Source organism: Camellia sinensis, chromosome 8, assembly GCF_055761805.1.
Source record: "Camellia sinensis isolate YWXY chromosome 8, ASM5576180v1, whole genome shotgun sequence".
Taxonomy (NCBI): domain Eukaryota; kingdom Viridiplantae; phylum Streptophyta; class Magnoliopsida; order Ericales; family Theaceae; genus Camellia; species Camellia sinensis.
In genome coordinates, this window is record NC_138968.1 from 99,126,202 (window position 1) to 99,150,676 (window position 24,475).

Genomic DNA, 24,475 nt, shown 5'->3' on the forward strand with positions numbered 1-24,475 from the left:
GTCAGATCAGGTAAAAGTTCCATCCTTATCATTTTCCATCAAAATACATTTAGTTCTATAGTTCGTACTCCATTCGCTTAGATACACAGTCAATAGTTCTACAGTGGTTCTAAGTTTATCAGTTTTCAAAATCACATCAGAGCCATGTATCATAATAGTTCATATCAAAGTGCTTCAGGTCATATACAATGTTGCATTCTCCAAATAAGTTCACATGTAGGTGTATAGGCATGTAGTTGTTCATATCGAGAGGAAAGCATCATAGTCAATATAGCAATTTCCCAAATGAGTCTTTCATATAGGCGTAAGGTACACAACAGCGTATCATATAAAGTTTCTCGATGGCACACAATAGCAAATTGTTATGCAGAAGTCCCAAATCAGTCATACAGTCACTAAAGCATAGGCTCATTGGTCTAGTCAAGTAGTCTTGTCAATTTTTCAACAATCATAGTTCACAGTTTAGAGGTTATCACTTGGGATCTTCACTTAGTCACACAATCCCAGAGTCATAGTCCCACCAATCTAGTTAACAAAACAAATAACATACTAATCATTCTGAGCAAGGGTATAGTCGTATATGTGTATGTCCTGAGTCTAATAACATTGTCAAGCAAAGGTATGCATATTTGTCAAATTTCATAGCATTCCAAAAATGTTCGATAAGTAGAATTCTATCCCATCAATTCTAATCACATATCACACATTAGTAAAATCAGGGCATGAAGCATAGGTTCAAGATTCTAATAATTCAATTGGTCAGTCAACATATTAGTAATTCTTCTCATGCCAAAGGTCATATGTATTTTCAAACCGATTTTCACACATACACGTGCACATAATCAAAATAGTACCTGCATTAGGCCTATTGTTGTTCAGATGAGCTCGGGAGCAAGATTTAGCCAAGTGTCCTTTCTGTCCACATCTAAAACAAGCCCCTGATAGGCGGCGACAAATGCCCCAATGTTGTTTTCCACATTCTTTATAATTAGGTATATCATCGTTCATGTTGCTTATCTAACCTGCATTGCCAAAAGTCATTGCCTTAGACTTTTTATTCATAGAGGTCATTGAATTACTGGTCATTTCAACTTTCTGTTTCTTTTGTTTCTTTCCCTCTGATTCAGTTGACGATGTTGATTTTGATATTTTCAATGCTGCTATGTTTGCCTCGGACATTAAGGCCCTATCAAGAACCTCCACATACTTTGACAACTTTAAAACCCCAACTTGGTCATACACATCTAGGTCAAGCCCACCTTCAAATTTTCTAGCCTTTTTGTAGTCAGTGTCTACCATGTGTGGTGCATATCTAGCTAGTTCAGTAAATTTTGCCTCACATTCAGCCACTGTCATATCGCCTTGTTTTAGTTGTACAAATTCGGATACTTTTCTATCTCGGATGCATTGGGGAAAATATTTTTCAAAGAAAATTTCTTTAAATCTATCCCATATCACACTTTCATTATCATTTCGTACTAACATCCACCATCTCCTAGCTTCTTCTTTAAGTGTGAATGTTGCCAACAAAACTTTCTGTGCCTCACTACATGGGAATACTTCGAATATTTTCTCAGTTTCTAAAACCCAAGCCTCAGCTTAAAATCAGCTGATTTCTGGGGTTCAATAGCCCCCAGAAATTCCGGTGGCTTCATCTTATTATATTTTTGTGTCAGTGTTATCATATCACAATTAGATGATTCAAGTACATGTATTTGCCTTTGTTGTTGTTGTCTCAAAGATTCGGTTAAGGCTTTAACCATTCTTTCTAACCGGCTAATTCTAGCATCAGAAGATTCAGATTCGTCTACATTCCTTGTCCTTTCCATTGTCTATACATAAACAGGGTGATTATAAACATTGGACTAGTCCTCACTGACTTCATGTTTTAGTTTCACTTCGAATCAAACAGTTCATCATTTTATTTCAACTCAAATATATTCACATAGGTGTGTAGTCTTTCACGTTCATATGGTCATGTTCATACACGTTCAATATTGAAATTGACATTACATGTTATTCCACATAACTTCCTTGTTCATGCACATAGGTTTCATTTCATTTCATTTTCAATAAAGATATGCTCATAATAGTTCACACACTTACACATGATAATGCAATGTCCCTATTTCATTTCTAGGACATCTTATAGCTCATATGGACTAGTGTGTGTGGTATAACTCGTGCTCTGATACCACTCTGTCACGACCCAACCCGCCCCTATAGGTTTAGCATCGTAACCGGCCAGTAATCCTAAGATTACCGAAGGCCTCTGAAACAAATTAACAAAATAGGGGGCCTAGCGAAAGCAAATACATAAATATAATCATCCAATGAGCTGTGCTGACTTAAATGAAACAGAATATTTAAAACTTTATAAACATATCCAAAAGTCATTCATACATTATACCCACACACATCGTAACATCTTATGTACAACCAACAAAACAAATCAAGTCTGATAGACATAAATAACCAGATATACGTGACACTTTAGGAACATAGATCCAGACAAAAGCCTTCAGGCTCGATCTCCAGAATGTCCACTTATACATATATATACACATAGTGAACTAAAGTCCAGTGAATAACATTAAGGTAAAGAGGTTAGTGAACGAAATCATAACATGTCATAAGAGTAAAACTAATCATAGCACAAACATTCTCGTATCTGAACATAATAATGGTACATCTCATAGAACACATCATATATTGTCTTCCGACTAGAGTAATCGGTTCTGGATATTGATTAAACACATATCACCACAATGAAGTGGCTAACGAGATCTCGTAATCACATATATGTCATGGACCCACATTAACATACCGTCCCCCGTGACTTGGGACTATCTATGGATGCCATAATAGATTTCAACATAGGACATTCGTTCACGTAAACAATATCATTTCAGAAATCATAACGTATCATAACTCGTTGGGAACATAATTCATATCAACATATCTTTACAGAAATGTTACTCACAGTGGTTCTCGTAAATGGTCAATCAATCTTCGAGTCTTGGCCTACAACCACAAAGTACATAACATAAAGATATCTTATCATTACACATTCATGTGATCATCACGACTTAGCTTTCGTTAGATTGATTCTTGCTCTTTCTTATCACAATGCTTAAAACACACACTTGTAATTTCTCAACTTAGTACGTTCCTTTCTCAGTGTGTTTCTAATCCATAACCTCATTACTATGGCTTAATTAAGTCTTAGGAATGCCTAAGATGCAATGAGGATGCTAGAATGCATTGGAAAACACTTAATCAAATTTCTAAAAATAGGGTCCTCGCTCGAGCGTAGCTTTCCTCACTCGAGCGGACATGCAAAATGAGAAAGGTCGCTCGAGCGCAGATTCCTTCGCTTGAGCGGTTTGCAAAAACATGAAACTTCTGGGAGCTTACATTTCACACTCGAGCGTACTTCTGGTCGCTCGAGCGTAGAATATGTCGCTCGAGCGTGGAAGTAGAATCTGGAATTTCCAGATTGCACTTCCAAGCTCAAAACTCGAATTCCACTCTTCAAAACACATCTCTTGGGCCCCAAAACTTGAGATAACATAGTAAACTTGCAAAATATGATGAATTAAGGATTATTTCATAAAATCATGGCCCAAGAGTTTGCCAGCTCAATATTCATTTGAAACTTAAGAAGCAAAACATGTATGTAAAACCTTTCAATCTCTTTACTCCAAAACTCATGAAACTAGCAAATTGAGCTCATAAATTCTATGCATGTAAGAAGTTCCTTCTCAAAACTTGAATTCAAGTGATGAAACATGATAATTCAAACATGCATGTACCAATTAATTCACAATAACACTTTGAATGCACAAGCTTAACTTAACATGGTAAAACTTTATATATTCATGCATGCATGTGGACTCTTCTTCTAAATTCTCTTCCAAGACTTCAAAAACATAGAATTGACTTACAAAACTTGATGAAATATGCATGTATGTACATTTTATCCTTCAAAGTCAACATAATTGATGAAACTCATAGCTAACATGGTAATTTAACACCTACATAAGCATGCATGTATGAATTGTAACCCAATTTTTTATTCTAAGCTCAATGTACACATTTAAACACATGATCTTCATGTTGATAACTTAGATTCATAAATTGGGGGTTGAATTCATACCTATGGTCTTGAATCAATTAGATTATTGCACAATATAGATGAACTCAAGCAAAATCTTTAACTTCTACCTTGAATCCACACTTCCTCTCTCTAAAATGGAGTCTCTCTCTCTCTAAAATGTATGAACTCAGATTTTGGCACTACGGAATGAGAGAATTGAGCTCAAGAATGAGTTTAAGGGTCACTTATATATTTATGATGTAATAATACATTAATTGGAACATTAGGCTAACCAAACACAACTTAATGAATCAGACTGAATCAATTTTTAATAAAATTTGCCATAACACTCAAAATTCTAAATAACATATTCATGTAACCGATTCTAATTTCAGATGCCGATAAGGCTTCCAATTTTCATATTAAAGCAGAATTCCAGACATATATTTCTACAAGTAACAGATAGAAAGCCAAAGATCATGCAAAATACATAATAAACACATAATTTATTTTAATCACTTGATTAGTAATTGATTACGGATCGGGGTTATTACAGTAATTTACTGAGAATTTGTTGTGTCGTGACCCGAACTCGTCCCTATGGATTAGAGTCATAATCGACCAATAATCACGAGATTACCTGTGGCCTCAGTGAGAAATCAAACCATATTTAATAATTGGGGTCCAAATTGTGGAAGTAAAATATACAATTGTCCAACGAGTTGTGCATATATGGCCAAACCAAAACATTCCCATGTTCATATAATAACTCACACCGCACAAGCATTCATATTGTATAAGTATCATATACTCCAGGATCATTTAATAGACAACATTCAATGAAAACAAAAACTCCAAAACCAAGGTTATACAAGTTCGGTCATACGTGACTGCAAAAGAACGAAAGAAAGGTAAAACAAAAGTAAGGCCTTTGCATGAGGCCACCTTGGTTGTCCTCACAAAACTTGGTTTCTCAATGCTCACTGGGGCTGGGGTTGGATATCCCGCTGCTCACCTACATACATATAAATAAAGAGTAAGCGAATGCCCAGTGAATAATACCAAATTAAAGAAGCTAATGAATGAGATTCGTTCATAAATGAGTCATACTTATAATATAAACCTTTTGAACCACTATTCCCATTCACATCAGATTTATAAATCATAACAAAGCAAAACGACCTCAAGTTCAATACATCATATCCATATACAAAACAACCTCGGGTCCAACTTGTAACACTTGGGTGTTTTAATATATTAGAAGGTGCATTTGACATCTTTATTTTTGTTTTGGGAGTCTTTGGAGTTGTGGTCTATTGGTTTTGAAGGAGTACAATCCGATTTAAACTCGTTGGGTTTGTTCGTTCGCGTTTGTTCTTGTTAAAGTGCCTTGGAAACTTAGAAATTCGGCCTTGGGGTCGACACTAGCCTTCCTAAGGGTCGACCCTTGCATGTTGTAATGTTTCTGGGAGTGCCGCTAGAAAATAGGGTAGACCCCAGTCTGGGGAGGGTCGACCCTCTTATGTTGCAGGGTTGCTGGAAAATAGGGTCGACCCTCTCCTGCCCAAGGGTCGACCCCCTTGCTTGTTGCCAGATTGCCTTTCTACCTAAAGGGCCGACCCCCTTGCCCAAAGGGTCGACCCCTGCGAGTTTATTTCAGTATTTTGGGCTCCGAATGGGCCCTATTTTTGGGGGTTTTTGGGCTTAGCCTTTTCTTTGACCTTAGGGCTATCATCTAATACTATAAATAGACCCAAACCCCACCTCTCTCATAATTTTTCTCCTTTTTTCTTCTCAAAATCGAGAGTCTCTCTCTCTCTCTCAAAAACTCACTTTTTCCACTTTAATCCTTAGATCTACACTCTTAGAGGTGTCTTCTCACCTTGATCCTTTGAGATAACTTGAAGATCTCGTCAAGGGCTCTTTATTGGTCCGAGAAGTTCTTTTTTTGGGTGGATAAGTCATAAAATAAAAAGCAAAAAACTTACACCACTACAAGGGGCATACCCTGGGCCCTAGCCAAACGCTATACAAGAAGCATCGAAGCAAAACAAAAGAAAAAACCAAACAGAAATGCCACTGTAAAGACAAGACAAGACTGAAGAAACCACAAAGAAAAAGAGAGAAAAGAAAACTATGAACAACCAAATAAAAAAAAAAAACCAACGACCCAAAAGATTTTCCATTTTAAACCAAAAAAATATGTTCATGGGCCGCATACAGTTGGAATGAGGAACATGAACACACCCAGCCAGCTAAAATCTACAAAGTCACAAAACACAACCAAAAACAACTAATATCTCTCCATGCACATCCCGTACGGGTGGGCCAAAAAACTAACTAAAAATAAATACCCAACATCAAAGTATCTAATAATTACCAAAGTAAATACCAAACCCAGAGATGTAAAAAGCAAATAAAAGAAGATTTCTTCACACAAAGGCGCCTCTAGCAGCCATCTACACGAAAACAGCCTGTTCCAGAGCAAGGACCCAGAACTGTTTACCAAATCAACCAACAGCCACCCAGGATTGCTGCATTTCCCATGCATCTCAAACATTATAATAAACCCTATCACCAGCAACGACCAAGACATGATTAGTCTATCAACCATCAAAGTACCATTGGAGTCTAAAACTCAATTTACAGTGTAAATCACTCATATAAATGCTCACTACACTCAACCCACAGTAATATATGCTCACATCACTCGAAAAAGAATGCTCCATGTACCTGCAGAAGAAAAGATACAAGATATATAAAACAATAGAATTAGTATCTCTCAATATGGCTAGTGGTTATGGGTTAGGGACTTTTGTTCCTCACACTAAACTCAACCCTCATATAGATACATTTCATACAAACACTCTGCTCCACTACACTCCAAGCACCTATCACAGAAACAAACCATTAGGAAACCCCACAATGTTCTGCTAGCCATCACTCAACCCACATTTTGAGAACTCACATCCCTCATTCTAGCTGCAGTAGACTTCAACATGGTATGAGGTAGCCTCCAAGAGTTTAAATACCAGCTGTCTGTATGGTGCAGATTAATATCGGTAATATGCGTTACCCTGAATCTAGCCATATCAACAATACACTTTATTACCACCTCTTCGGGTAATAAATCCTTCCTAAAAACTCTATTATTTCTAGCAATCCACAGCTGGTACATAGTACAAGCAAATGCAAGCTTAGAAATAATAGCACCTAATGATTTCCCTTTCACAGATTTGGCAATAATCTGGATCAGATCATTCCACTGAGTGGATGGCCAATCAACATTTATTTTGCCCTTTATACAAGTCTACACTCTATCAGAGAAAGGACATTCAAAGAAGAGATGATTATGGTCTTCACATGAATGGTGGCAGAAAGCACACTCAGCAGATTGAGACACACCAAAACTTTGCAATCTATCACCTGTGTTCAATCTGCCAAGAATGGCCATCCAAACCACAAAGCTACCTTTAGGGATATTATGAGGGCCCCACATAATTCTAGACCAATCTACTCTGTCAAAATGGTGTCTTAAGGAGTTCCAAGTGGACTGAATGGTGAAATATCCATTAGCAGCAGGACACTTGTCACGACCCGAACCCGCCCCTATGGGTTAAGGCCATAACCGGCCAGTAATCACGAGATTACCTACGGCCTCAAACCAAATAAGACAAAACTCATCAGAGTAAAGGGGCCAAACGGAAGCAAATTTAAAGCTTTGTCCATAGAGCCGTGCTTATATGCACATCATAACATTCCACATTTACATATGTTAATAACTCACCACAGAAAGTATAGTAACAAATGGTTCTGTACAGATAGGATCATTCAAATCTAAGTCAGCCAAACAAAACTATACACAGACGTAAACCAAAGTCCTTGCCAACATGACGAAATACACAGAATGGCAAAAGGGCGAAGACGTGTCTCGTGCGTGAGACGCAAGGGCTGACTCTTCAAAACTTTGGTTGTTCCATACAGACTTCACTGAGGCTGGATCTGGACCTCTCTAGGCTCACTTACAAACACATGAATGAGCGTGAACGAAAGCCCAGTGAATAATATCAAATAAAGAATATACATTGGAACAATATACCCCAAACGGCCTTGGGCCCAGTTTATATTTCTAACTAATACACACATACATAGACATATGTAAGTTAAGTAACTGCGGTTCCAAACACATCATACGGCCTCGGGCCCAATTCATTCGTATCATTCAAGTCAAACTGGCCTTTGGCCCATTCATACCTTTATGTCAAACTGTTATTCATGTCAAACTATCATTCGTGTCAAACTGTTATTCGTGTCAAACTGGCCTTTGGCCCATTCATTTATTCATGTCAAAACGGCCTCTGGCCCATCCATTCATTCTTATCAGAATGGCCTCTGGCCCATCTATTCGTTCTTGTCAAAACGACCTTTGGCCCATCCATTCATTCTTGTCAAAACGGCCTCTGGCCCATCCATTCATTCTTGTCAAAACGACCTCTGGCCCATTCATTCATTCTTGTCAAAACGGCCTCTGGCCCATCCATTCATTCTTGTCAAAACGGCATTTGGCCCATTCACTCATTCATTCTCGTCAAAACGGCCTCTGGCCCATTCATTCGGTATAGCAAACATTGTCCACCAATCGAATCAACGAATCTTACAAAACTGACATGGACGTAAGCAATTGGACAATAACATATTTCAGATATTTTTGTTAAGATATTACTCACAGTGATCAGCTGATTGATTTGCCCTTGCCCTGGAGCTTGACCCTACACATCACATAACACATATGGGTCACAACCGATTCAATCCGTTCTTAATTCACATATTCCTCTTTAGGTTTAATTCTTATTCTTCTAACTCATTTACAATGCTCAATGTATGCCTAAGAGTACTTAGAAGTGAAAGGGAACGAAAAATGAAACACAGAATGCATTTTCAAAATTTCAGAAAATAGGGTCCCTGCTCGAGCGTACCCATGAGGTCTGCAAAAGTACTAGATACATCGAATTTACGCTCGAGCGTGAAGTCTGGCGCTCGAGCTGAAGGTCTGTCTACATAGCTCTCCGCTCAAGCGTGAACTTCCCCGCTCGAGCGGACACCATGTCTACAAAAAGTTCTGGGAGCACGTATTTCCTGCTCGAGCGGCGGTTTCCACGCTCGAGCGGACACCAAAAATTCTGGGTTTTCCAGCAATGTTCTTGAGCCAAAATTTGACATTCAAAGGTTCCAAAACACATGATTTTAGTTCAAAAACATGAAAACACATTACATTACATGAGAGTATAAAAGTATGACCCGAAATTGTTCAAAGTCATCATTTAATTCCCAAATAGATCGACATTTCTTTCGTATGATCAAAATCCAAACATTCAAACTTCATACCAATTCCATAACTTCTTCAATCATGCATGCATGCCAAATTTTGACTTCATTTCTATTACAAATGGTTCAAATGATGCTCCAAATCATGAAGCTACACAAAACTACTCATGCATGTAAGGTTTGATGCTCCATTCTTCATATTTAACATGCTACATGCTAGAACACCCAAAATTGTAACAATTATGCACATGCATGTTCATTTTAACTTCAAATTCAACTCAATCTTACCCATGAGCTACCATACCACTTGATTTCACAAAATTGCATACTCAATTCATAAATCAAGAATTGATTACTCACCTAGGAGCTTCAAACACTCAATGTTCTTTGAGTTTTAACTTCCAATTTCACAATCCTGAATCAAAATGCATAACTCCTCCTCCCCCTCTCTCAAGAACTGGCCCTCTCTCCCTCTCTAGAGAAATCTCAGCCCAAATGGATAAAAGAGAGGAATTGAGTGCATTGTGCCCTTTTATGTAAGTCCTACTAGTCAAAATTATTAATATTAAATAATTGGGCACTTAATTAATCGTTTTGAATCTAATTATTTTGATCCGAAATAATTTTCAATTAAATTTCACCGTAGGCTCTAAAAATTATGCCAATCACAATGGCACAATCAATTTCGATTTTTACGACCGATAAGGCCTTCAATTTAAATTCCAAAGCAGATAATCAAATAGATATTCCTACAGATAGAAATTCAAAAGCACATATTTTCACATAATGGCACACAAAATCATATCAAACACATAATCACATTCATAATAAGGACCAATGAGCTAAATACGGAATAGGGTTATCACAACACCAATCAACAGCATTAGACCCACCAGTAGGGAGAAAAGTGGAGGGGGTACTATTGATGAGATCTATAATCTCCCACGAAGAGGGGAAATGCCATCTCCAAGTAGTGCCCTCAACAATCTCACTAACCTTAGCATTAATACCTAGTGTAGAATCATAAGCAATTCTACCCCCAAATTTATCGCACAGAGACCCCATAGGGTGCCAGTTGTCAAACCAAAGGAATATCCTAGAGCCATCACCCACTCTGTGTCTGATTAGAGGGTATGTTATAGGTCTCAGAGAAAGAATTTTCCTCCAAACCCATGAGGGGTCATTTGGTAACCTAACTTTCCAAAAACTTCTACCTTTAAGATTATAAGCCTTAACCCAAAGACACCACATAAATTGAGCACTCCCCGAGAAAAGGAACCAGACATGCTTAGCAATAGCAGCCTTATTCCACACAGTGAGGGATTTAAACCCCAAACCCCCTTCACTTTTAGGAGAGCAAATCCTATCCCAAGAGACCTTAGCCCCATACTTCTTCAGCTCGCAACTAGACCAGAAAAAAGATCTAAAAAGGCTCTCAATGGACTTGATAACTTTCTTGGGAAGAATAAACAGAGAGGTCCAGTACACTTGCATAGAGAATAACACATATTAGATCAATTGAGCTTTGCCAGCATAAGTGAGACACTTGTTGGTCCAACTCTTGATTCTCTTAGTTATTCTCTCAACAAGCTTATCACAGTCAGTGGCCTTAAGCTTAGTGGATACTAAGGGAACCCCTAGGTATCTCACAGGCAATGTACCTTCATTGAACTCACAAATCCGAAGGATCTCATCTCTCAAATTTCTATCACAACCAGAAAAGAAGATGTGACTCTTGTTAGGACTAGGAGACAACCCAAACAAAATTTTAAATTCTTCCAACCCATCTTTAATGGACTGAACAGTGAACACATCACCCTTACAGAAGATCATCAAATCATCTGCAAAGCAAAGGTTAACCAACTTTGTTTTATCACATCTCCAATGGAATTTGAAATTGGGATGAGAAGCCTTCTCAGCCAAGATTCTAGCTAACATTTCCATGACAATAACAAAAAGATAAGGGGACATAGGGTCGCCTTGCCTCAATCCTCTCTCCCCCCTAAAATAACCATGCAGACTCCCATTTATGTAAATAGAAAAAGAGAGGCTAGTCATGCAAGCTTTTACCCAATGTACAATGTTAGGGGGGAACCCCATCGCTGTTAAGACATCTAGAACAAAATCCCACCTAACATTATCATATGCTTTCATAATATCCACTTTCATAGTACACTTGGGATAAGGTGAAGATTTGTGATAGCCCCGCATAAGTTCTTGAGAAAGGAAAATGTTGTCAGGAATTCTCCTCCCAGGAACAAAAGCTGATTGGACAGGGTCAATAATATCATGGAGGACAATTTTGATCCTATCAGTAATAATCTTATATATGCATTTGTACATAGTGTTGCAACAGGAACTAGGCTTGAAATCTCCCACTTTTTCAGCATTTGGGATCTTAGAAATAAACGCAATGGTTGTGCTATTCAATTCCTGAAGCAATTCCCCCGATGTAAAAAATGATTTTATCGCTTCAATAACCTCTTTTCCCACAACATCCCAGGCTTTAAGAAAAAAGCCCGCCGAATAGCCATCAGGGTCGGGGGCCTTGTTAGCTTTAAGAGATCTAAAAGCATCAATGATCTCCTTATTAGTAACCTCCCTAGCAAGATTTTGGTATTGAGCAGTAGACACTTTCTTAGTGACAAGACTTCTAATCCTATCATAACCATTATAATGGTCGTCAAAAGGCTTCCCAAACAGACCAGTGAAGTAGTCCACAAAGGTATAATGGTCTGAGAAGTTTGTGGCTTTGTCAAGCTTGAGTGTTTTGGGTCTCTGTAAACACCCCATTTTTGACCGACCTTAAGACTTAGACGTCATCGATTGAGCGCTTGGTGATAGTGCATGTTTGTGTTCGTTTCGAGTTTCCGGAGTTTTTAGCCGAGTGCCTTGCCTCCAGGCCTCTGAACTCTTTGTGTTTTGGCTCGGTTTGTGGACCAAGCCTTGTTAACCATGCCTGGAGGGGAGAGAGAGGTCCGTAGACCACTTTTCCCTTTTGTCAGCTAGTTTTCGATTTTCAGAGCCTTCGACCGAGCGCCTTGTCTTGCTTCCCTTTTGGTTTGGTTTTGAACCAAACCTTGTTTTCCCTTCCTTGGAGGGAGAGAGAGGTCTGTAGACCACCTTTTTGTGGTCGTAGACCACTTTTCCCTCTTGGAGACTAGTTTCCGATTTTCAGAGTCTTCGGCCGAGCGCCTTGTCTCGGGACCGCTTAATGTTCTCCTCTCGGCCTGGTTTTTGAACCATGCCTTGTTGCCTCAGCCTATAGGGACATTGTGGTCTCATAGACCACTTTTTTCTAGCTGTAGACCACTTTTCTCTCATAGACCACTTTCTGTGCCCGTAGACTAGTTTTCGAGGCTTCCGACTGCGCGCCTTATCCCGTGGACTTTCATCTTTCATCCTTTTTGGTTTGGTTTTGGCACAAACCTTGTTTTCCTTGTTTGGAGGGTGGGAGACCAGTTTCTCTCCCTGAAAACCACTTTCGTTCCCCACCAGCTAGTTTTCTGGTCGACCAACTGGTCTTGGTTGCCTTTGGACCACCAAAAGTGGTTGGCAGCCATGCCACCACTTTGCTTTCTTGGTGCAGACCACCTCTCCCCCCTTGCTGACCACTTGGTCTTCTTGCAAACCACTTTAAGTGGTCGGCCGACCAGTGTAAGTAGCTGGCCGACCACTTCAAGTGGTCGGCAACTTTCCAGCACCTTTCTAAAGATCTTTTCTTGCCAGCTGTGACAGCTGGTGAGCACAGAAATCATTCTCCATACACGTGTATGGAGGGATGGCTTGGAGCCCTTAGCTTCCTCAACAAGCTTGTTGCTTGTTTTTATATATAAGGGAGGCCCTCTCTCCCTTCTCTAGGTTCAAAAAAAGTTCCTTGAGCCATAGATACAAACCTATCTCTATATTTGCTCATTCCCTCTTGTTTTGTGCTTTAAAGTCCATTTTCTTCTTACTTTTGCACACAAACACATAGTGAAACACCATCCTTTTGTTGCTGAGGCACTTAGAAGCTGGTTTTGGTGTTTTTGGACTGGTTTTAACTCAAAAAAGTTGCTGGAGTTGCATCTTTGAAGTTGTTCTTCAAGGGTGAGTTTCTAACCCCTTAAATCTTGGTTTTTGTTTAAGCCTTTGGCCCTATTTTCATGATGTTTTAGGCCTAACTCTTAACTACAAAAAGTTCTGATTTCACATGCTTGAAATGTTTGTTTAAGGCCTTGTTGGTGTTGGGGGTGATCTACCCCCTCTTGTGCCTTGTTTAGACTTGGTTTTGTGCTATCCTTTTAAGTTGTTGGGACCACCTCTTTTTGGCCTTCTCACCACTGAAACTCAGAGGAATTTCAATGGTGGAAAGTGTGTTTTGAGGTCCCAAATAGGAGGGGGTCATCCCCTCTCCTTGTGTCTTGTGTGCTTGCCGTATTAGCCTCATGTTTGAGCATGATTTTCTAGCATGTATTGGCTTGTTCTCAACTTGTTTTTGGTGTTATTTTAACATGGCATACCTCTATTTCAGCTTGGTTGAGTCATCACTTGCATGCATTCTACACTTGTAGTGTAATCTTGCATGCTAGCCTAACATGCATCATGCTTTTGGACCATCATTCTAACATGTTTTGGCTTAACTCCAAGAAGCTTTTGGCTATGTTTTGCCATGCTTAAGGTCTGATTTATGTTGTTTTGGTCATGCATGCCATGCTTTGTATAGCCATAGTGCATTCTAGCTCACTAGCTTTGTGTATTGAGTTCACTAACATGCTTTGCTTGGGCCATTTGCATGATTTGGCATCATTTGTTATGTGATTTCAGTACATGTAGTGTGGCCATACACTCATATGAGCCATTGTGCATGCCATCTTGCCTAGCATTTTGGGCCACCATTTCAGTGTGTTTTTGGTGTTGTTTTTCCATGATACAACTCTGATTTTTATTGGTTAAGTCATCTCATGCTTGGTTTTGGTAGGTGTAGTGTAATCCTCCTTGTTGGCCTTGCATGCTTGTTATTTTGGCCCTTCATGCTAACTTGTTTTGGCTTTAGTCCATGCATGTTTTGTCATTGTTTTTGCATGCTCTAGGACTGTTTTCGGTTGTATTGGCCATATGCTTCATGTATTGCATAGCTATAGTGCAAGTGCCTATGCTAGTTTCAAGTTTTGAGCACCATAGCATGCTTCATTTATGGCAGGTACATGATTTGGCATCATTTACCATGTTATTTCAGAGCATATAGCACTGCCATGCTCCCACTTCTTTCACCCTTTGAGTGCTTTCAAGGGTTGTGCATTATTGCCTTGTTTGTGGCATAGCTTGTATGCATGCATGCCTAGACCTTTGAGCTCCCATCTCAACATGTCTTGGTCTTTGTTTTGACCTATTTGAGCTCTATTTGTGGCTGGTTCATCCATTTGTGTCATGCATTGCATGCCTCTTGTGTAGTCCCATTCACTAGCTTTCATGTTTAAGTGCTCTTGCATGCCTTACTTGTGTTGTTTGAGTGGTTTGGCACCATTTCATACATGATTTCAGTGCATTTTGTGTTGTCACACTTCCATGTTTGTCACTCCTTGATCATGTTTAAGAGTTGTGTTGTTATGCTTAGTTGATGGGCCCTCACATGTGTTCTTGGCCCTTTTGTGCCTTAGTTTTGATGCATTTTGGCCACTGTTTTGGGCATGATTGAGGTCTATCCACATTCGGTTTAAGTCCATTGAGCATTGTTTTGCATGCCCCTTGTGAGGTAACCTTTACTAGCTTTGATGCCTTAGCCTCTAAGCTTGCCATACATGCATTGCTTGTATGATAGAATTTTGTGCATGCCCTTCTAGCATTGGTTGCATTGCCTTGTTATTTGTATGCTTATGTTGCATAGCATTGTGTTTGTATGCCATTAGCATTGTTAGGTTGAGCATTGGTTGCATTACATTGTGTTTACATGCTTGTTGCATTGCCTCATGTTTGTATGCTTGTTTCATTGCATTGTTGTTTGCTTGCACGCATTGCATTGTGTTCGGCATGCTTGTGTTGCATTGTGTTTGGATAGGGTGTTAGTCCAAACACGAGAAACGAGCGACGTTTCATACTTGAAGTGATGAAACGTGCCTTATGTCTCGGTCGCCGACCCTCTTGATCATGCATGATAGAGGTTAAGGCTTTATGTGTTATTTGTGCATTCATTTACATTGAATTGTGCAATATTGGCTTCTCGGCCATCGTGCATTGCGATGCTCGGTTGGTGGCCCGAGAGTCAAGAACTACACTCCCTTGAACTTGAGAAATGATAGGGAGAGTGGTTGTGCACACATATCTTGCAAATACATTGCCATGCCCCTTCTTGTTCTCTGTTGCAGCAAACTGGAAAGTGAAGCATTTTCTGGTCGACAGACCAGTAAAAGTGGCCGGCCGACCACTTTTTCTGGTCTGCAGCAAAGGTAAGTGGTCGGCAGGTGGTTGGCAACACTAAAAAGTGGTCAACAATGCTCCTGGAGGTTCCCATGATGGAGTAAAAGCTATTTGGAGCTTTATGCAGAGTTCTGAGAACAATTGCAAACAGAGGCAAGTTGGGGCATCGCGATGGATTTTCGAACGAGGCGACCGAACATGCATGAGCTTCTCACTCCGAGGCCCCTTCTACTTGCTTTACTTAGTTGCTTTGCTTAAGCTAGCTAATGTATTGGTTTTTTGTACTTAAGTAGTTAATACGCTTAATTATTCATTAGTGTTTGTAATAACTAGTTAGTTAACTTGTTAGTTAATTAGTTCTGTTTTGTAATAATTAGCTTAGATTAGCTAGTTAGCTTATTATTCGAACCCTTCATCGAGAGGGCACAACTGTTGTAATAAGCATGCGTGTGTGTGATGCATGTCTTCCAAACCCCTTTCTTTCTCCCTTTTACTTATCCGCTTTCAGTGGTTAGTTTTAGGGCATGTTTCAATTAGCATACTTATGCTAGCATGTTTGCATTCATTCATCTATTTTGCATGCACCGGGCTCGGCGCATCATACAAACTACATTGTATTTCAATACCAATTTGAATACATGTTATCAAGTCGCTTTCACATGACATCTTAGATTAGCCGAGCCTATCTTAGTTGCATTTTTGCATGTTGCATTAGGCATTCTTAACATAGCTAGGATCATGCATTGATTACTAACTAGCTTCCTTTTTTGGTTCGGAGTACTAGGTAAGCTTTGATGCTTTAGCATCCTTGCATGTGTGCAAGTAAATGCCATGATAGCATGCTTGCCATTAGGCTATTTTCTTAACTGATATAACTGCATGAATGCCTGTGGATGAAGGTTGGATTGCTTGAATTGGAATAATTCATCAAAATGCGAGCTTTTAAGCCCACTTGAAGTGGCAAAATCATGTTCTCCTAAGCCCACTAGAGAGTGGCAAATCCGCGTCTTAGCCTACTTGCGAGTAGCAACTCCAAACCATTTTCAAACAAACAAACATGAGATGTTTTGTTCCAACTTGAGTGATTTAGTCTATACTTGTATGCTGTGCGCATCACATAGTAAACTAGGCTAATAAATCGGAATAAGAGCACATGTGTTTTCAAAAACAACATATCATGTTAGTAAAGGCTGATCCTTTGATCGGGCGAGCGGGGGTGCTCATTGCATGACCTTCCCCTCTCGTACCCAAGTTCCCGAGGCGAGGCCACTTTGGTGATGACAGACACGTGGCCTTAGGCACAAGTCAGGGTTTCCTAAATTTCCCAAAACAAAATATTTAGGTGGGGACTCTGAAATCTGGCAAAGCAGTCCATGTTTGGCGCTTTTTTATTCAAAATTGAATTTTCAAAACCAATTGTTGGATTTGGACTCTTTGGTGATTTATCAGTCTTACATTGCATTTTGTGAGATTAGATTCAGAACCGTGACATGAGTCCGAACTGTAGTTGCTAAGAACAACGATTCACGCCCTCGCGCACGGAGCGGAGTTCCGGGCGGTCTACAGTTTCCTTCCTCACGACTTGAGGTAGGGACACGTTTATCTTAGTATTTCTTTGTTTGGAAGGGATTTCATTGTATGATTGTGATTTACGAGTTAATTGGAGAGTATTGTTGGATCAATGTCATGTTTTACATAAATAACCCATTTTACTTGACTCTTGCTTGAGATTTCTTTACTCCGTCTTTTCAAAACATGTATATAAATGTTATTACAAGCCATATCTATAATAGAGGAGAAAAACCCCCAAATTTGGTAAAAACCCTAGATTCTCCACTTGAGTTAAAAACACCACATTGAATGGGAAATTTCCTTGATTCATGAAATATTGTGAAATAAAATAGATGGAGGATGTGGATGTTGATATAGTAAAAGAATTGTGGCTTGAATGTTATTTGTTTTCTTTAAACCTTGTGTTGTATTTGATTCTTGAGTAATGTTGGATGGTTGTTGATGGAATAAAATATGAATGAATTGTTAATTGTGCATGAGTCCGGGTATGAGTCGGTTTTTCAAGTGTGGTGTTGTGTTGGTATTCGCATGGGGGGCGGGAGTTTAAAAAGGTGCCCAAATGCCCTGTCCAGGCTTATCGCTGAACGAATGTGGGAAAAATATTTTTGGGTGTCCACACAGTCCTGCCATATGATAGACAGCACAAGTGGAAAAACGGATGGTTTTCTTTGGGGTGCCCACTTCTTGCTGTATAATAGCCGGCAAATGTGGGGGTTGGTTTTAAAAACAAAAGTAAAGGGTGTTTTGAATTGGACTCTTATAGGTGGACTCATGGTTTGCGTTCTATGGTTGTAAATGTTTAATTGTTGTGCTTGATGACATGAATAGTCACTGTTATTATCTGGTTGTCATGGCTCTATATGTTTGTTAAGGATTACATGTAAAGATAAATTTCCATGCAATGTTTGGTCGCAAGGATAATATAATCTTATTCAAGGAATTAAATACTTAGTTAAATGTGTTCCTACTGGGCATATAGCTCAACCCTATCTTATCTTTTTCAGGAAACGATAGAGTTCCATCTCCCTGAAGGGTTGGTTAAGCAATAGTTCCTCTTTGGAAAAGTTGATCCATGTGTATTTTGTTTGTTTGAATTGAAATTTTTGTAACAAACTATTAATTTGTTTTGTTGTAATTGTACGCCCTAGAGGCTTATATTTTGTAAGACCACTTAGTTCGTTGTACTGGAATATGACTTCTGAACATTATGGGAATGTATATGGTGAATTGTAACCTCTTATCTCTTAGTTCAATGAGACGCTGGACTTTTTGGGTATAATGTTGTATTTGTTTGGGCATATTCTTGTGGGAAAATTTCAGGGCGTTACAAATGGCATCAGAGCAAAAGGTTAGAATACCTCGGGCTTGTAGGAAGTGATGTGTGCCACAATAGGGTCCCTAGGCTAGGACGGAATGCTTAGGATGTCTTGTGTGTTTTGTGTTTTCATGTGATTATGTGGATATGGGGTTAGAATCCTATGATATCGTTTTTGTCTGTTACATTCATCGAAATCCTTTTGGAAAGGCACTTGATCACTGTTCTTTCCACTTGGAGGTCCTTGATTGCCATGGAACTAGCTAATATCTTAGGATGACAACTCACGCGTGCTTTTATGTGATTGTATGTGTGATTGTTTGGATTATTCTGTGTGGAAGTTTATGTGTTTACTTGGCATACGAGTGAAAAGATTAAGAATGAAGCACATGAGTGCGGCAAGTAGGTCTTGAATTTAATATTGTCTCTACTTCTTATAGATGTCTGGACGTACTAGAGCTCGCGGTAGACCCCGTCGGGGAGGCACGAATATTCTAGCCCAACCCGAGATCTCTCTGCAAGAAGAAGGAGTGGGTTAAAATAATATACCCGTTCCACCTACCCAATAAGCTATGGGGACCTTGGCTAGGGAAATGACAGGGGCTCTACGAGAGTCCATGGAGATATTGAGAGCCGAGCAAGCGGCTAGAACAATTGAGGGAGAAACAAGAGCTTCTTTTTTGAAAAAGGAGTTCTTTCGATCCAATCCCCCCGAGTATAACGGCGAGCCTGATCCGATGAAAGCTGATGAGTGGTTGGAGCAATTGGTCAAGTCCTTTGAGATCTTGGACATTCGAGAAAATGAATTGCGGATGGCATTAGCGGCCTACCAGTTGAAGGAGGAGACCGGGCAATGGTGGAAATCCATAAAGAATAGGGTTGAACGTACTTGGGAAGCATTTGTGCAAGCTTTCTAAGATAAATTCCTCCCTCCCACGGCTAGGGAGCGGTTGAGGAAGCAGTTTGAGTTATTACAATTAGATACACCAATGGCGGAGTTTGAAGCCAAATTTGCTAGCCTCTCACGTTTTGCACCTGAATTAGTGGCAATGGAAGAACGAAGGTGCCTTGAATTTGAGAAAAGGTTAAGTTCGAAGATCCTGATGAAGGTGGTTGGCAATATGATACATGATTATGACTGTTTAGTTGAAGCGGAAGCTCATGTGGAGATTACTGTAGAGGCCGAAGAGGCAAGACAGAGATTGAAGAGAGTAGGACATTCGGATGCTAGGGGTGATACGAGTTCTTCAAAGAGGTTGAGGGGTTCGTCATCATCCTTTCAATTGCCTCCACCACAAGCCAAATCCTCTAGTTCTGTGATGAGTGGAAGTTCGGGAAGCATGACCCGAGTAGCTGGTGCCTGTTATAGATGTGGCCAAACAAGTCACAAGGCTGCAGAGTGCGGACAGAAAAGTGGAGCACGGTCCCAACCTATGCGTTCGCAGGGTTAATCTCAAAATAGGAGCCAGCCCCAATCTTGTTACCAATGTGGTTAGCCGAGACATTTGAAGAAGTTCTGCCCGCAGAAAGTGGGGACTCTGAGTGTAGCAGGGTCTAGACAGTCAGGAGGTTTACAGATGGGTCAGGGACAGATGCAATCTTATCAGCCGACTCAGTCATGACAAGCATCCAGGACAGTTCAGGGAGCCACATCTGCTCAATCCGCACAATAATCTTATGTTCAAAGAGGTGATGTGGGGGGGAGAGGTCACATGGAAGAGTGTACGCTGTCACCACTTCTGAACAAACGTCGGGGCCATCAATTGTGAGATGTACATTCCTCATTTTTAATACCTGGGCTAATGTGTTGATTGACACTGGAGCATCACATTCATTTATTGCCACATCTTTTGTATCATTGTTGGGGTTAGAGAGTAGGCAGTTGCAATCTTCACTTACAGTGGAGTCACCAATTGGGGGTAAGGTCATTTTGACCCAGGAATGTCAGGGGTGTGTAATTAAGGTGGCGGGCCGACAACTTCCGTTTAATTTTGTCTTGCTAGAAATGTCAGGTTTTGACGTTATCCTCAGCATGGATTGGTTGTTTACTTACCGGGCCACCATAGATTGTTATCGAGAGAGAGTTACGGTGTGCACGGCAAGCGGTGATCGTCTCACGTTTTTGGGAGACAAGTACGGTAGATCCTTACCCTCCTCATACTATCCACGTGGTAGGGGCCAGTTTAATTCTCTTTTAACTGCCTTTTTAGATGATGGAAGTGGTGTAGTCCGGGGCAAATTTCCAAAGGTAGTATGTGAATTCCTCGATGTCTTTCCTGATGATCTTACAGAGTTACCTCCTCATAGGGAAGTAGAGTTCACCATAGACTTGCTTCTGGGTACAGCACCTATCTCCTTGTCGCCATATAGATTTGCCCCAACTGAATTGGTGGTTTTGAAGGAATAGTTGCAAGAGTTACTTAGTAAGGGCTTTATACGCCCTAGCACCTCACCTTGGGGAGCCTTGGCGTTGTTTGCAAAGAAGAATGACAGATCCTTAAAATTGTGTATAGATTATCGTAAATCGAATCAAGCCACAATCAAGAATAAATACCCCTTGCCCAGGATAGATGATCTCTTCGATCAACTTAAAGGCTCTCGTTGCTTCTTCAAGATAGATTTAAGGTCGAGTTATCACCAAATTCGAGTTAGAGAGGAGGACATTCCGAAAACTGCTTTTCATACCCGATATGGTCATTATGAGTTCTTGGTTATGCCCTTTGGGTTGACTAACGCTCCAACCACATTGTAGACGCGCTCTCGAGAACTCTCTGATATCCACGCTCGCGAGGGGGGCGCGAATCTCGTTTTGTTCCGAGCTACTTGCTACAGTTCGAACTCAATGTCACGGTTCTGAATCTAATCTCGCAAAGTGCAATGCAAGATCAATAAATCACCAAAGACTCCAAATCCGGCAAATCGTTTTAGAAAAATGATTTGCAAAGAAGTGCCAAACATGGACTGTTTTTCCAGATACAGAGTCGCCACCTAAATATTTTATTTTGGGAGAATTTAGGAAACCCTGACTCGTGCCTAAGGTCACGTGTCCGTCATCACCAAAGTTGCCTCGGCTCGGGAACTTGGGTACGAGAGGGGAAGGTCATGCAATGAGCACCCCCACTCGCCCGATCAAAGATCGGCCTGTACTAAGCATGATATCTTGTTTTTGAAAACACATGTGCTCTTATTCCGATTAATTAGCTAATCTTACTACGTGATGCGTACAACATACAAGTATAGACTAGATCGCCTAATTTGGAACAAAACATTGCATACCCGTTTATTTGGAAATAGTTTGAAGTTTGCTACTCACAAGTAGGCTAAATTTGGGATTCGACGAATTGTTCCAATTCAAGTAATCCAACCTTCACCCACAGGCATTCAGGCAGTTATACACTTAAGCAGTTAGCCTCATGGCAAGCATGCTATACATGGCAATCAATAACACACATGCAGTATGCTAAAACGTAAACACTCACAGTGTACTCCGAGCCAAAACAGAGAACTAGTTAGAAATCAATGCATGATCCTAGTTCATGTTAAAATGGCTAATGCAACACATGCGAAAATGCATCTAAATAGGCTCGGCTATTCTGAGATGTCATGTGAAAAGCTGCACTCGATACATGTATTCAGATTGGAATTGGAATACAATGTAGTTAGTATGATGTGCTGAGCCCGGTGCATGCAATACAGATGAATGGATGCACGCGTGCAAAGCATAAGGTATGCTAATTGAAAATGTCCTAAAACTAACCATCGAAAGCGATTAAGTAAAAGGGAGAAAGAAATTGAGGTTGGAAGACATGCATCTCACACACGCACCCTTATTACAAAATTCGCCCCCTCGACGGAGGGTCCGAATAAATAATACAAACCAATTAATTAACTAACTAACAAGCTAATTAATTATTACAAAATCGAATGAATAACTAGTTACAACTAATTATTACAAAACTTAATTAATTAACAAATTAACTAATTAAATTACAATTCCAAATGCTAACTAACAAGTAAGCAATAAAAAATGTTGCCTCAGCTCTGCTTGGAAAGTTTGAACAATGCATGTTCGATTCCCGTCCCGAAAGCTCTCCAAATGCTCTTTAGAGGCTCTGTCTGCAGGGTGTCCTTGAGAACTTGCTGCTGGATCTTACCAAAAACATGTTGGGGAGTACACCAGTGGCCTACCGGCCATGAGAAGCTACTGCCGACCATCCTGCCGGCCAAGGATGCATTCTGCCGGCCAAGGATGAAAGGTTGCCGGCCAACAATGAGAGGGTGCCTGCCACTGGTGTGCTGTGACACCAAGCTGCAACAGAGCACAGAATAGAGGAAAGGGAGGGTCTCCCAAGGGTATGTATGCACTATGCCACTCCATATCACCTCAAAACATCAAGGGGGAGGCATAATCGAATCCAAGACCATCAATCACGCATCTCGATGCATGATGGCCAAAGATCCAACATGTGCGAATTTCAATAAATGCATGACAAATAAGACACCAAGTCCATTTCCTTATCATGGGAAGTCAAAGGAAATGGAGACCAAGGGTGATTGGCTCACTTCATCACTTCAAGTATAAAGTAGACCAATCAACCTTGTGTTCAACATAACGTCCGGTTGAACACAATGCAATGCAAACAACATATGTAATGCAACATAAGCATGCCAAATGCAATGTAACAAGCTTGCAAAATGCAATGAAAGCTAATCATGCAAACATGCAAAATGCAATGCAACCATAATAAGCATGCTACAACATGCAACGTGACAAGCATGCAACAACATGCAAAGATGGATAAGCACGCAACAACATGCAAAGATGGACTTAAACCAAAATGGGTAGGCCTCAGCCATACCCAAATTAGTGGCCATAATGTTGAAATTAAGGCACAAAAGGCAAGGTATGCAAGCACAATGCATTAGCCATTCAACTAGGCCCAAGAGCACAACCCTCAAGAAGGCTCGAAGAGTGACAAATGTGCAAGTGTGACAACACTAAGTGCACTGAAATTAGACAAGAAATGATGCCAAGTCACTAAAACAATGCAAGTAAAGCATGCTAGGGTCCTAAATCATGAAAGCTAATAAAGAGGACTACAAAGGAGGGATGCAATACATGGCGCAAATGCATGAACTAAGCATGGACAGAGCTCGAGTAGGTCTTAACAAAGATCAACATATGCTAAGATGAGGGCTCGAATACCTAGGCAAGATAGCATACATGCTAGGCCATAAACTAGGCAACAATGCACAACACTCAAAGACACTTAACGAGTGAATGAAGTGGGAACATGGCAATGCTAAAAGCTCTGAAATGTCATGTTAAATGATGCCAAATCATGTACACAACACAAAAGAAGCATGCGATGGTGCTCAAAGCTTGAAGCAAGCAAGAGCACTTGTACTACAAGTATGCAAAACATGAAGCATGTGATCAAGGCAACCCAAAATAGTCCTAGAACATGTTAAAATAAGTCTAAAACATGCATGGAAGGAAGCCAAAATAAGCTAACATGAAGGGCATAAGGCATGATGCATACAAGGCAAATGAGGTGGATTACACTACACCTATTAAGACCAAGCATGGGATGACTTAACCAGAAAAAATCTGAGTTATATCATGGCAAGATAACCCTAAAAAACACATTGAAATGATAGCTCGCAAGCTTAGGCATGAAGGCATACGCAATGGTTCATGTTAAGGCATAAATGGGCAAACCCTCTAACACATTGAATAAGTGAAAAATGCAGGTGCATGAGCATGA

General features: G+C 40.1%; 2 protein-coding genes across 2 annotated transcripts; one reads left to right on the forward strand and one right to left on the reverse strand.

Annotated features, from left to right (window-relative positions):
- Positions 1 to 1,580: 1,580 nt before the first annotated feature.
- On the reverse strand, positions 1,581 to 12,217 carry LOC145797910 (uncharacterized). The gene is made up of 6 exons (XM_082885350.1): positions 11,086 to 12,217; positions 10,275 to 10,911; positions 6,722 to 6,832; positions 6,480 to 6,633; positions 6,347 to 6,361; positions 1,581 to 1,832 (listed from the first exon to the last, which is right to left on the reverse strand). Exons 1-6 carry the CDS (start codon positions 12,215 to 12,217, stop codon positions 1,581 to 1,583), a joined length of 2,301 nt encoding a protein of 766 aa, XP_082741476.1.
- An 8,495-nt stretch (positions 12,218 to 20,712) lies between these two features.
- LOC145797911 (uncharacterized) lies at positions 20,713 to 21,114 on the forward strand. Its single transcript, XM_082885351.1, has one exon. The coding sequence runs from the start codon at positions 20,713 to 20,715 to the stop codon at positions 21,112 to 21,114; it is 402 nt and encodes a 133-aa protein (XP_082741477.1).
- The last annotated feature ends 3,361 nt before the right edge of the window (positions 21,115 to 24,475 follow it).